This window comes from Rhinolophus hipposideros, assembly GCF_964194185.1.
Source record: "Rhinolophus hipposideros genome assembly, chromosome: 22".
NCBI lineage: Eukaryota > Metazoa > Chordata > Mammalia > Chiroptera > Rhinolophidae > Rhinolophus > Rhinolophus hipposideros.
In genome coordinates, this window is record NC_138068.1 from 3,943,561 (window position 1) to 3,958,086 (window position 14,526).

General features: G+C 45.0%; 1 protein-coding gene across 1 annotated transcript in view; it reads left to right on the plus strand.

The window, feature by feature from the left end:
• Positions 1-13,558, plus strand: part of LOC308490796 (serine/threonine-protein phosphatase 4 regulatory subunit 1-like) — a gene marked incomplete at its 5' end in the record, with an annotated part of 70,389 nt that extends 56,831 nt beyond the window's left edge. Inside the window, 9 exon segments of the mRNA XM_081033424.1 lie at positions 119-312; positions 2,996-3,091; positions 3,951-4,136; positions 4,390-4,551; positions 5,387-5,487; positions 7,671-7,791; positions 8,589-8,723; positions 11,001-11,142; positions 12,136-13,558. Coding sequence (XP_080889550.1) covers positions 119-312; positions 2,996-3,091; positions 3,951-4,136; positions 4,390-4,551; positions 5,387-5,487; positions 7,671-7,791; positions 8,589-8,723; positions 11,001-11,142; positions 12,136-12,293 — 1,295 coding nt within the window. The 3' untranslated portion in view covers positions 12,294-13,558.
• Between the last annotated feature and the right edge of the window lie 968 nt (positions 13,559-14,526).

Below are 14,526 nucleotides of genomic sequence, written 5' to 3' on the forward strand. Positions count from 1 at the left end.
GGTGACAGCTTCCGCAGTGCACCCACATGCTGATCGCCTTGTTGTGAAGGCTCCTCTGAAGCAAATCCCTGCAAACCAGATAAAGTGATTACAATTCTCGAAACTTCTCTTCCTGCAGCTCAAGTTCAGGTCTTATCCGCTGCACTGAGAGCTGTGCAGCTTGAGTCTGTGAACGAGCCTGAGCACAATGCGACAGAGGGGCTGAGTGAAGCGTCCGCCTCAGCCCCCAGTGCCGCCTGTGACAGCCAGCAGGCCCTGTCAGCCGCGTCGCCGCAGAGGCAGCTGTCTGTGGCTGGGATATTCCACAGCACAGTAAGTATCTGCCCTCCCCACAGCCATGAGGGTGTGACAGAAATCACAAAGCTGCATTCTCTCTTATTAATATATCCTGGCAGAGATGATAAATGGCAAATTTAATTTCATTCTTAAGGTCATGTTTTGGATAACCAGACAACCAATCAATCAGGTGATTGATAACCCTGACTGTTCTCCACAAACACAAGGGTGGGAGACCCAAAGGTACCTTCCCTGTTCTCCAGAAACGAGAAACCTGCTTCTTTGGGGGCTTAACCAGACAAATGCTAAGTGACGTTTGCATCTCTGAATAACAGTGGAAGGTGGATTCACGCAGCGTCTAGAGTTTCAAGTTGACAGACGCCTTGGCGACTCACCCTCACTTCCAGCCTTCGTCTTATAGGCACCCGGTTAACACACGGTGCCCCTGTAGTGGTGCCGGCATTGTTTCCGGGGAGAGGTTGTGGATCACCGACAGCTCCCCACTTTCCCTCTGTAGCCTGGAACCAGCCCCGGGACCAGGAGGCTGGGACCCCACCTCCTGGATGCAGGGGAGCCCATGGCTTGTTTCTGACTTCAGGTGTCCAGAAGTGTTGTAGCTCACTTGTGGTTGGAGGCCCTGATGACTTCTAATTCCTGCTAAACTTGCACTTGGACCACTTGAGCTGGGGTTTTTCACAGGTCGTGCTAAGACTGGAGAACTGAAAACAGGGAGGGCTCTGTGATCAAAGTCATGGGTGTGTTGGCACCTTCTCATTTTCCTGTGCCTGACGGATAATCTCTTCCAACTCATGGTCTCCCAGGGCCAGAATACCAACTGTTTTTCCATTCACACAGTTTGTACTTTGATTTTAGCGATTCAACTAACTTACCTCCCTTATCCCCTAGTTCTGCTCCAGTAAAACAAAACACGACAAATTTAAAAAGCCTGAATATAAAATATTTAAGAGTTTGTTAAGGTTGCCTTTGATTAGTAAGAAATGAGGTGACACCCAAGTTTTACTGGTTTGTTTTGAAAAACAGACTAGAAAATTCATGTTGTTACCCTTGTTAAAATCTTACGTGTGAAGTAGAAAGGTGCGGCCCCGTTTACCTCGGTGGGAGACATGAGAGTATCAGTCTTCTCTGTCATACACAGAAATGAAAAACAAAGAACAGAACAGATTCCTCCAGGTTGGCCTACTGAGTGCAGGGTTTTAAAGAGCCTGTCTGATCAGGCCTTGGTTTGTGGTGTGGGATGTCAGGGCTCCTGAATTTGCAGCTTGGCTTTTAGGTTCCAGTGGGATCAGCTGGGATGCTTCCAGTTATAAAAGAAGGAAAAGGAAATGAAAAATGCCAAAAGCTCAAACAGTGAGGAGAATGTTCTCTCGCACAGATGACACAAGAGGTGGTGAGGCTGGGGGCTCATCACCTCCCCTCCTTGACAGTGACCCCATTCTATGCGTTCGCTCTGCCATCTTAGCTCGCCAGCTTAGTCCCGAAATGCCCAATGGGAGGAGCGGGCGTCATTTGTCTCCCTCGTCTCTTTTGACAGCCAGGTGGTTGTCTGGGGAAATGACCTCACAGTACCTTTGGGGGTTGCCTTGACTTGGGGTGGTTTACTGAAACCTTAGCCTGGCTCCGGGACTAAGTATGTCTAATAATTGCAGTGAAGACCCTGGAATAAAATTAACTCCCGAAAGAAGAATAATGATTTATTATTTATTAATATATGTGAGTTTATTAACTTGGAGAAATTGAGGTCTTAGGTTATCACACCATGGTGTTTCTGTTTTATCATGCCCTCTATTAAAGTAAGCAGTCCATTTCACTGGAAACTTTGGAAATTGAAGGTTCTGGTAGCATGCCTCAGAGCCAACGAGGCATGTATCGGTGTATTAATCGACTTTCCTGGATCATATATTGAGCTGATTTGTCAGAACGCATTAAGCTGGTAGACAGTATGACATTTCAAGTACAAGTAGGAAATCCATGTTACGGTTGGAGGAGAAGGTCAGGTCCATCTCAGTTAATGCTAATCAATGATCAGAGACCAATATGTCACTGCTGAATGTTCTTGCTCATTTTAATTGTTAACCTAATGTAAAGGTTCGTCAGCAAACATTAGAAGTGTTTGTACATGTGCAAATCGAGAACAGTTTTCTAAGTAAATACTCCTCTTTCAGCCACATCTTTTCACTCAAATGCAATGACTCCTTCCCCTCGCCTCGCCAGCCTCTCTGTCCGGCGTTGCTGCAATCTCCAGTTGCCGGGAAATGCTGGACGTGTGTGCTTCACCATTTGTTGCAAACCTCAGCCTTCCTTCTGGAGAGGCCCATGCCTTCAACATGAGACTCTTACTGGGGGGGCCTTAACCACGCTGAGGACCCTGGGGCTGGAAGCGCAGTGAATGCAGGCTCAGGCTGTTGGAACTCGCCAGCATGAGTCTGTCTTCTAGAAGCGCCTCAAACAGTCTTGAAATTTAAACGCATTTGAAATCAGTCTGCCTCGGCACTTAAAATGACTGGCCAGGACCCTATCATATATAACTGCGCAAAAGTATTTTGTAACATCTGGAGAGGTACCACTGAGCTGAAGGGAAGCTCTGGTCTTGGTTTGCGGAAGTTTTTCCTGTCATTGAAAGAGGGTTCTTTGAAGGGGGAGCAATAGGACAGCTTTCTCCTGTAGAGTAAGTTGATAACATGCCCAATCCACTCTGCAGAATCCAGGCGAACCCTGCAAGGGAACCAGTGATGGACAAGAGACCGAGCAGAGGCAGGAGCCCATCCCACTCGAGGAGAATAAATCTAAATTACAGGTTTGTGCCTTGAAAAGAAAAGCAACTCAAAACTTTACATTTTCTGGAAGTCAAATTTATGAATGGCCTCTGGAAGCAAATATTTTTCTTCCATCAATATTAATGACATATCTTAGTTTACAATCTATGGTGCTAATATTTCCTCTCTAACTTAAAAAAAATAAATTCTAAAATTGTGTTTAAAGTCTTCTGAACAATCTAGAATAGTATTTTAATAATACGAGAAAAAATTTGACATCTATACACTAATAGTTGGTGTCTATTTATATAAGTCATGTTGCTTTTGTGTGTGTGTGTGTGTGTGTGTGTGTGTGTGTGTGTGTGTGTGTCTGAGAAGCTTTCCATGGCTTCTTTTGTTGAATTATGTTTGCCTTTGTTGTGTCTCGTGGATTGGCTTCTTGTGCTATGTAAGTTTTCTCTTAAATGCTTCTAAGTTTTGTATCTCATTGCCCTTCCAGGGATAAAGGTAAGTGGGTGATGTCTCGTGAGAGCAGTGTCCCATCATTTGGAATAAATTAGGGGTGCAGGCCCTAGGTGCTGGGGGCACTTAGAAGACAAGAGAAGATGGATTCCATCCTCAGGAGTCCTGTGCACCAGACTTAGCCAGCACTGGTGTCTACACTGTTCTCTACGATATCAAATGTCGGATGAGTTTAGAAAAGATGAGTGTGGGTGCTGCCTTCACCCCAGTCCTAGTTGGAAATTCGCTGCCCGCACAGGTTTGCCTTAGGAAGTCCTCTTGTGCCTCTCAAATCTCTGCTTTTCTGTTTTCACCTCCAAATTCCAAACTTGTTGTTTTTCACGTGTTTTCTCCTTCTCTCCCACAAGCATGATGGCTTCCTTTCTCTCTCCTTCCCAGGATATAATTCCTCAGCCCCTGCTAGATGAGTATGTGTCGATGACAGACCCAGCGCGAGCCCAGACGGTTGACACCGACATAGCGAAGCACTGTGCCTACAGCCTCCCGGGGGTGGCTCTCACCCTGGGCAGACAGAATTGGCACTGCCTGAAGGATACGTACGAAGCACTGGCTTCTGACATGCAGGTAAAAGTCCCTTTGCAGAGACACTCAGGAAAATGGGGAGAGGGGTCATCTAATGAGGAGGAGAAGGGAGGCTCCAGCAGGGCCTGTGTTTACATGGCTGCGCTTGGCATGTCTGCTGGTTTCTGATGAACTAAAGCTCGAAGTGGCGCACACCTGGCAGTATCAGTTTTGCTCCAGAAATGCCACTTACGCTTTTGATCACATGGGACTGTGCTTGCTTTTTGTGGCTCGTATGCCTGCTGTGCACCCCCAGTGGAAGGTACGTCGGACCCTGGCCTTCTCCATTCATGAGCTGGCTGTGATTCTTGGGGATCAGCTAACGGCAGCTGACCTGGTACCCATCTTCAATGGATTTCTAAAAGACCTGGATGAAGTACGAATAGGAGTCCTTAAACACCTGTATGATTTTCTAAAGGTAGGAAGGAGGATTAAAAACAAGAAAGAAACTTCCCTTCTCCAAAACAGGTTTTCAAACCCTAGGTATATAATTAAAGTATCAGTGGGGAAAAAAAATCTAGGTTGTTTTCAGTTGAAACATACCATCCAAAATCTTAAAGTGGGCAGTCTTTCCGTGGTGGGTAGATGTGTTTATACCTTTTCTCCTCATCTCCTGGCCCTGGGAGTCTCATTCTGTGGGGGACGCTAGACACAGCCCACCACATTCCCTGAGCAAGAAGGAGCGCAGGCCCTGTGAAGGGCGGGCTCGCTCGGCTCTGAGCCCAGATGAACCCCCATCTCATGTCTGCACGAAGGGCTTTGCCAGCAAGATGCTGCTGCTTCCCTTCCTGTCTAAAGGAATGATGACTAGAAATAAGAGCTTAAGAATGAGCCAGAGAGACGAATCACTCGCAGCCACCCGAGCGCGAGCTGCCCTTGCCGGGTCGTGCACACGACGCCCAGTCTAGTCTCCCGTCGTCGTTGCAGGAGCAAGCGAGCGCTGCCGCTGCCTGGAAGCAGCAGTGGGTCACCTTCTGAACATACATGGGGTTCTCTAGGCAGGAAATCATGACAGGAGGAAGAGCGAGGGGCTCTGAGAAACACACGAGGATGGCCACTGGCCCCTTGGGAGGCTGGGAGCGGTCAGGGATGTCCATGCGAGTCCGTTCACAGTGACCCTGGGTCCAGGGGCGGCAGGGTGCATAGTTCTTGCCGGTGACAAATGTATAATCTGAAGTGTAATAAGACAGTACATTGGGAGTCATTGGGAGGGATTATATAGTTTTATTTATATATACATTTTTAAAAAATAGTTGCTTCATGAAGACAAGAGGAGAGAATATCTTTATCAGCTCCAAGAATTTGTGGTGACCGATAACAGCAGAAATTGGAGGTTTCGATATGAACTAGCAGAGTAAGTAAAACCTGTTTGGGGCTCCGAGAAGGCAAATGAGATGGAATAATTCTTCATTTTCCTACCTTATAATTGATTTCTAAACTCTCAGTAATAGGGTTCTTTTAGGTAAGGAGATTATGTTTTTATTAAGGGATAAACTGAACTCCAACGCTCTGAGTTAGAAATCCCACAGTCTCTGGGGAGACATTCATTTTCAGATGAAGACATGGCTCGAGTCACTTTGGAATTAGAGTGTTCTGCTGTTCTATAAAGCAATTTATTCGAACCAAATAAAAGATGAATCACCCACTCTTCAATATTTTCCTATTAATCGGAGCAGTTTTTTGCTAAAGCTTTCGTGAACATTCTGAGTGTAGCCCTCTCTGCAGGGCACAGTGTGGTTTATGCACTTCCGTCGCTAAAGAGAATCATGCTACAGTGAGAGATATGAAAAGGTCTAACCCAGATGAGACAATTATTAAATAAAAATGTCCCCCAAGGTGGCTCCTATCTGTACATCATTGTGTGTGCAAAGGAGTTATTTAATTCCATCTGTGCCGGCGAGAGGGATGGTAAAGGTTTTAGCAATTCTAAAAGTGAAAGCATCACTTTAAATAATTCCCCTTCCCAAGGTGTATAATGTGCCTTCCGCAGTCTGGAGTGGATTTGTTTGTGGTGGTGGTGGTTTGGGTTTTAGTTTTCACCTTGTCGAGATTTATTTCAGTATCTTTAGTTTTCATTTTTCCTTCCCTCAACTAGAAATCTCTCAGGTAATTGTCTTCCCTGTAGAAATCCATCAAGCTTTTGCAGCAGTTGAGGATATGATTTGGCCGATGCCAGGGGCAAACTAAAAGATTTTCTCTTTGCTGTGATCTTTAATCATTATGCTTAATTTGAGAGATTGAGGTTTTAGTCATTATGCCATGTTCCCAGCGTATATATATTCTAAGAGAACAGAGAAAAACAGGCCCACGTTTTCCATGAAAGCACTGCGCCCTCTAGCGGCAGTGTGCGGGAACTCGGTCAGGTCCGTCTCCGGGCCGGGCTGACCGGCTTTCCCCGGCAGGGGATGGGGCCCGGGCCGGGGGCGCGGGGGCCAGCGGTGGAGATGGGGACGGGGCTTGGGATGAGAACGGGACTGGGGATGGGGACGGGGACGAGATCACTGGCTGCCCAGGGACGGGGCCGGGGTCAAGGGACCTGGGACGAGCTGACCAGCTTCCCGGGGATCGGAGCTGGGGACGGGGACAGGGACCAGTTTGGGGACGGAGCCGGAGACCGGCCGGCTCGGCTAGCATCGCCCGACAGCGTTATCTCCGAGCGCTGGCTATCTCCCATCTCTGCCGTGGTTATTGAAGCCAAAGCCACTGATATGAATTCTGTGCTCCCGTGCCCATGATATTGGCATCATTTTTCTGCAAACAGTGTTTTTTGATATGAGAGTATTCACCGGCACTCCTGGCTTCTGGTTCTAACTTCCTTCCAATCTCGTTTTCATTTCCTTTCGTTGCCAGTGTGGAAAGAATGCCATTTATTTTCATGCCCTTCTCCCCATCCCCATGTAGAAAACAGTGAAAGCTTCGGTAGTAGGTTTTTCCCAACCAGCCAGCGTATGAATTTTCCTCCTTGGAGTAAAGAGCCACCGCTCCCACTTCTCTCCAAGCGGACCTGGCTCGATTTGAAAAGCTCATGCACGGTGCCCTGAGCCGGCCAGCAAAAGCGGAAAATTTAATTTGCAGCTTCAGGAACACTGCAGAGGCAGGGAAATCTCATTTGAGTGTTCCCTTGATCTGTTGATCTTTGGGAACTTCAACGTTCTGGCTATTTTTATGTTATCTGATTTTTAAAGTTTTATGTGCTTTCCAACTGATAACCTAAAATTAAAATATTAAATCCCTATTCATAAATTTCTCAGCCTCTGTTTTACAAAGTTTAATTTATTTCCTTTTTGCTTGATTTATTTGTGTGTGAGATGGAAGAATTACGTTTTTTTTTTCTTCTTTTTTTTTTCTACTTTTCTTTGCGTGGCCATTTCTCTCAGCTTTTTGCTGGCATTTCCCCGACTGCAAACCTCTCTAGGTCTTCAGAAGGCTTATCTCCCAGCCTGGTTATTTTTATCTGTAAGATGAAATGAGAATAAAGAGAAATGAATAAGATGTTTTTCACCCCCAAAAACAATTTCCTTTTTTTTTTAATTTCAGACAGCTGATACTGATTTTGGAACTGTACAGCCCCAGTGATGTTTATGATTATTTGATGCACATTGCCTTAAAGTTGTGTGCAGACAGAGTCTCGGAAGTTCGATGGATCGCCTTCAAACTAGTAAGGCAGCATGGCCTTTCCTCCTTGTGGTTTTGGAAATAGGAATATTTATGTTTCTTCCCTTTTTAACTCCTTAATTTTTCTGGGCTTAATTCTTCAGTTTACCGATGAAACCAGCTTTTATAGTTTTGAATGTGGACCTGTGTGGTAGTTTTATCAATATGTAAGATAGCTTTTTATGTTAAGCCTTATGCTTCAGTGATGGAAATTGTGGGTAAATCATTTTATAGATGAAACCCTTCAAACAATGGCTTAGTGTTTTTTTTAAACACGGGTTGGGTTTACTCTGCAGCATGGTTTTATAGAAAAGTAGTTAGTGAGCAAAAACTCCAGCATTGAAAAGCCGATCCTGTTCTCTGTGGGCTTATACGAACTGAATACTGAGGGGGAAAAAATCTCATTTGAAAATATAAATTTACTAAGGTACTCTGATGGTATTAAATTTTATAAAAATGACATGTTCTGAAAGGTAATGATTTAGTTATTATGCAAGGGACATTTTCTCAAATTTGGAGTCTTAAGATTAATAACGTATTTTTTCAATGTCAGTCCCTTGTTAAATTTCATTTTAATGAAGGGTTTTGTGTGTGTGTGTGTATGCGTATTGCCATATATTTAACATCTTTTTTCCTCTGTGTTCTAATGATTACCATGACAGAAATTATTTTCCCCTGTGCTTATAAATTCATTTTAAAAGTGGAAGGGTGCATAAAAATGTCTAGTTTCTATGTAGAGTAGTAGTCATAATTCAAATAGATGGCAGCATTTTAAATTTGCTCTTCTGATATTTTTCACAGGTTGTGGCAATTCTGCAGAAGTTCTATTCGAGCAGTGAAAGTGCACTGGGGTTAAATTTCATCAATGAGCTCATCGTAAGGTTCCGGCACTGTTCTAAGTGGGTCGGAAGGCAAGCGTTCGCTTTCATTTGTCAGGTTAGCATGGCCTGCAGGGAGTCTCCCCTGGGCACACGTGTGCCATGTGTTGATATCGGTACCCCAGATGAAGAATGCAGCCCTGGAGGACTAGCCAGAGACTTGGGGGTCAGTGGACCAAACCCCCTCATCCCACAGGAGATAGTAATCTACCTAGTCAGACAGAGTGACTTGCCAGGGTTACCCAGCCTGCATTTGCATTCATCCTGTGTTGATTGAGCGCCTGCTGTATGCCCGGCAGTCTCTCAGATGCTGGGGAGAGAGAGGAAACAAGCTCCTGCTCTGCCGGCACCTTCCATGTGTGAGGTGCGGGCCAGGCCCAGAGCCCTGCTTCTGTCACATCCATCCGGGGCTGTGTTTGTCACTGCCCCTTGCCTTAGCCTGCTGCCGTGGACAGTACAGCGCGGGGCTGGGTGGGTGGGTGGTGAAGAACAGAGCACAAGATTAGGGCAGAGGCTTTCATCTCTATAAAGTGCGGTTCATGTCCACCTGTCCAGCTCCTCAGGCCACCCTCTCTACTTAGCATCTTGGAAATGAAGGTACAGCATGTGTTGGGCTGTGGAGGATGGCTGCCAGTTCTTGAACACCTCCGTGAGTCCGGCGAGTCCTTGATGATGAGATCTCCATGCGTTGAGCATGGTGCACCCGTATACTTTTAGACCAGGTTTTCTAGATGAAGCTGTTGAAGCCCAGAGAGGTTAAGTAACTTGCTCAAGATCACACAGTAGGTGTAAAGCCTTAATATTTTTTTTTTGCTAAAGTGCTATTTTAAGTCTTAACTTTTCCTCATGCACATTTTCAAGCATATAGAAGGGTAGAGGGAACAGTGTAATGAATCTCGTGAACCAGTCACCCAGCTTTGTCAATAGTGCAATAAAGCCATGACTGGACTACCTGACCCCAGACCTCAAAGCCCCTTTTCTCTCCCTCATGACGGCCCCCCCACTGAAGGACTCAACAGGGCCCCCTGTTGGGCCGGAGGGGCATGACGGGTGCTTTGGCTATCCTCTTTGACAAGTGCAGTGGGTGGAAGCGAAAGTGCCAAACTCACAAACCACAGGCCTGACACCACGGGCTTTTGCAAGCAAGTCTGTGCTCCAGGTCGTTTTGTGACTAAAGGGTAAATGAGATATTTTTGCTTTTGTTTTTATATTCTTTGTCTCAGATTTAGAAAACACATGATGAAGCGAAAGGAAAAGATACCAACCACTTTCGTTCAAGAACAATTGAATGTTTTGTGCTCTCGCTAATTAATGATTAAAGATTTAGAAGACCCACAGTAACACCAAGAGAGGGAATGGGCTCTCAGCCCAGACCCCCCTAAGGGTCAGACTGATTGTTACTTAAATGCAGCCCTGGAGACAGGGCACCTCCTGCAGGTCGTGAGGGCCGACGCTGACGAGTGGCCTCTGCCAAGCACCCTGTCAGCACTGCCTTTTCACCTGGGAGGTGGGGCCAGCAGCGCCTACCGGCCTCCTGTGTGGTCCTCAGGCTTCCGAGTTACCTACACGATGCCTGGCACCTGGAGAACACTTAGCGGTTACTCTGTAGTGGGAAGTTCTGTAGGGCTGAGAATCCACATGCCTGTTGCTGCTTGTGGGTCATGAGACCTCTAGGTATCAGCACCACATTGGACCCGCATTTTCTCACCTGTAAAGCTAGGCTGGTTCTGACTTCCACAGCTGGCTGGGAGACTTACATGAGGCAGGACCTGTAAGACTTTGGAAGGAGAGAAGCAGGGAGCAGAGGCTGGTCTTACCACAGGCGCAGTGGTTCTCAGAGGGCCGGGCCCTGGATTGGGGCTTGGGGTTGCCTATCACTTCACAGGCGTGCCCTTGCCCTCGAGAGCTGGAGTCCTGTGAGCAGCAGAGGTGAGGGTTCTTAACCCTTGTTGGCAGGCACTGCACTAGACTCTGCAAACATGATCTGCTATCCCTACCACCTTTCCATTGTACAGATGAGGAAACAGGCTTAGGAAGGTGAAGTCAGTGAGTGATCAAGTCGGGGTTTAAACGTAGACCCGTGTGACTCAGAAGTCTGTTTTCACCAAATGTTGTACCACTTGTAACCCAGTGCTTAGGGATGAATCATGAAATGTGCACTGTGTTTCTAGCCGAATTCAGTGATTGAATACTTTACATTCAGACACACGCATACCCGCCTCAGCCCAACAGAAATGACTTCTTTGCGATTACAGAAATGTATGTTGTTAGAAGGACCATGCTGATTTGTCCTGACACGTAACAGTGCTTAAGCCATGGCTTTCCTTTATCACAGGCGGTGGTGAGCGCAGAGTGTGTCCCCGTGGACCAGTTTGTGGAGCACTTACTCCCCAGCCTGTTAAGCCTTGCCTCGGATCCTGTGCCCAACGTCAGGGTTTTGCTGGCCAAAGCTCTAAGGCAGACGCTGTTGGAAAAGGGTGTGTGGACCATTTTTCTGAACTTCTCCATTTTCAATGTGTCCATTTTCAATTGGGCAGCAGCTAGATGTCCACCATAGGAAACTGTAGCCATTATGTGATAGCATGCTTCAGATTTATTATCTAAATTCATGTATTAACTTTTATGTATATTTTATGGTATGTATAAAGTACGGAAATCAATGTGGTTCGGTTTTTACATTTGATAAACGTACGCTGAGATGCAAAATATTATATCGTCTTCTAGAAGTGAGGGAACTTTTGCCAATTTTGAGTTGTGATATAGAGATTATGGAAGGTAGCAAACGTAGGCCTTAAGTACAATTAGGTTTTAATGCTATGATTTTGTGGTCAGTAAGAAAAAATATACTGTCCAACCTAGTCAGTTATTTTCAACTTGAACAGAACTTAATGTAAGATGGGGTCCCTTGGCTAGTTCACTTCTATACCACACATACAGGAGAGTATCTCTAACCTGCCCTGCCACTTCCCTCCCATCCCCCACCCACCCACCTCCCGTGCCCCTCCACCTCCCATCCCCCACCCAGCACCCACCTCCAGTCCCCCACCCACCTCCCATCCCCCACCCAGCACCCACCACCCGTCCCTCACCCACCACCCATCCCCCATCCACCTCTGGTCCCCCACCATCTGTATCCCCACCCCACCCTGCTAGCAGCCTTCTTCCCGTCCTGCATTCCACACATTGCTAATTCTTTTGTATTGGAAGGAAGGAAAGATAATATATTTAAACTTTTTTAGTTATAATTTTTAAAAATATGCCTACCTATTCTTGGGAGTCCACCTTTAAAATTTAGGAAAAACTCTTTAATTAAAGCAATGTTATCATTTTAATGGACTTACGTATATGATGATTCTTTGAAAACTGATTTATTGTCCTGAGATGTGGTTTAAAAGACCCCAAAAACGAGTGTGTTTTAGAACACAGTTCATGGCACACACGATTCGAACTCATGTTCTCTCTCTCTCTAGCGTACTTGAGAAATGCTGGTCACCCTCATCTTGAAGTCGTTGAAGAGACTGTGTTAGTTTTGCAGTCAGACCAGGACCAGGATGTCTCCTTTTTTGCCACCCAAGCACCAAAGCGGCGGAATCTTCCCGACACGACCACGCTGGAGAAACAGAACTAACCTCTGTGGTCACTCACAACCTGGTCATTTCGTGCTTGGCACACACCGCTCCCCGTAATCGTACCTGTTAAGGGAGGGTAGGCTTCTCCAACTTTGAGATCAGGCACTCAAAGGACCCCTTTGCCACGTGCGGCCACAGGGACTGCACTTGGGATGGGCGCTAGTTGCAGGCAGCACTTCTTCGCCCTACCTGCCTCGTGTGGAGTCTGAAAAGGTTGTAGAACCAGGTGGCGAACGGGGTGTGGGGGCCTCCAGAGCGTCAGGTCACCTGCGAGTGGTTTGTTTCCTCTATTACAGACTGTATTATTGAAAGCCCCCCCCCCCCGAATAGTTTATTAGAAGCTTTTCAGTCTTTAAAAGACTTGCACATTCGGCTTCCCTTATGCTTTCCTATAAAATATAGTTTATGGTATTTTATTTTTAACTGAAATACTGTACATATGTGAATAACTTGACAGGAAGAAAATATATTAATGTAATATTAGCCTCCTATCAGTGAACAGAAGAAATACATCATTTAAATTTATGCTCCACTTTGAGTTGCTGCAAATATAGCCCAACTTGTTTACTTTGAAAAATGTGATAAAGAAATCTACTAATGATTTATGGCAGTCTTTCTAATGTACGTTTGTTAAAAAAATCTACTTGGAACTTTTCCTCAAGCCCTCATCCCCTCCCCTTCTTGCAGGAACTGTAGCCATAAAGATAGGTATTGGCCTTTGATAGAAGCATAAAGCAGAAAGATTTTCGTTCTTATGTGGATGGATTATGCTTAAGAACTCGGGAGGGAAACTGATCCTTGAGATACATGGATATTGACTTTATATCTAATGCTCTAGAATTTTAACAAAAAGTAGGAAACAACCATAGTCCTGATCAGTCCATATACTTGTGATTCAGAGTATTAAATGATGATACTTGTTGAAACTGACTTAAGTATACAGAACTTAAATCTCATGCTTTTAAACGTTAGACTAAGAACAAGATGCTATAGAATTTAAACAGATTTTTCATTCATAATTCAAGGTTTTATATACATTGATTAAATTCTGCATACATGTCTGCTCATGTTATTTTTCTTGTTTGTGTGTTTATCTCGTCCAAGGTTAGCATAAGGGAAGGAAGGAATGGTCCTTTGGGCTCCAAGATCTGCTGCCAAGGGCATGTCAGCTGTTTCCATTCTTGCCTTGGATCTTTTTCTTGCCTGTCTTTTCTTTCTTTTGGTTTAAATAAAATTTCTGGAGCTATGTAATCAATTTCCACCCAATTCTGTCCCCTAAATTTGTGGAGCTGCTGCTTTAAACAGGAAGACAGTCTGCCGTGGCAAAGAAAGTAAGGTGTTTCAAAGTGTGACCCAGGGTCACTTTTGACAACTTCAGCAAAGAATGAGTTAATACATTGGAGTCTACATATTAAGAAAAAAAGAAAACTCAGTCCTCTTGTTTTCAGTACTTCACTGTAGTAAGAGAAGGGGGTGGTGTTTTGCCTCAGTAACAAGCAATTTAAAATTTTTTTGTTGCCTAGAAATTAAGATTGTCGTGTTGTTAAAATCTGTTGATTCAGCAGCACAAGTAGAATTTTTCAACTGCAATCTTGTATTCTGTGCAGAGCTTAGTCTTCCATTAAGAAGAAAAGATTAGCTTCTGTTCCTGTTGTGATAGGTAGAATTTGCCCAGTCAAACGTGCTTGCAGACATTCTAAAGACTGGTAAATAACCTTTAGAGTTTCCGTTTATACGTTGAAAGTTTTCTATGCTATGAATGCCTTTCCAATGCAAAGATTTTTTTTTTTTTACACGAAAGGTTTTTTTATGACTGTAATTGCTCTGCAAAAGTATGTTTAGCATCACATTTTATTCTCCTTCATGGTAACAATGGAGATTTTTCTAAGACTGTTTCTTATGGGAACCAGGCTGAGTGTTCGTGATTTGACTATCATATTTGACCATCTGACAGAGCTTCCTGTTTGACTCCAGCACCCTCCTCTTGGGTGGAGTAATGCAAAAGCACAAGATGGGTTTCTCGTGGTTGAAGCTCCCTTGGAGGGTATCTTAACAGTAGAGCCCTCCCAGCCTGTCACTATGGGACATTCCCCCTTGTTAAGTGTTTGTATGGCATCTTTCTCACTTTAAGAATTCGAGAGCATTTGCAAAATCAATGGATTTTTATACAGCTTTGCAAATTTTCAAGGCCTGTCTCCCACTTGCGAAGTGGCCAAGTGCAAGTGCCGAGGT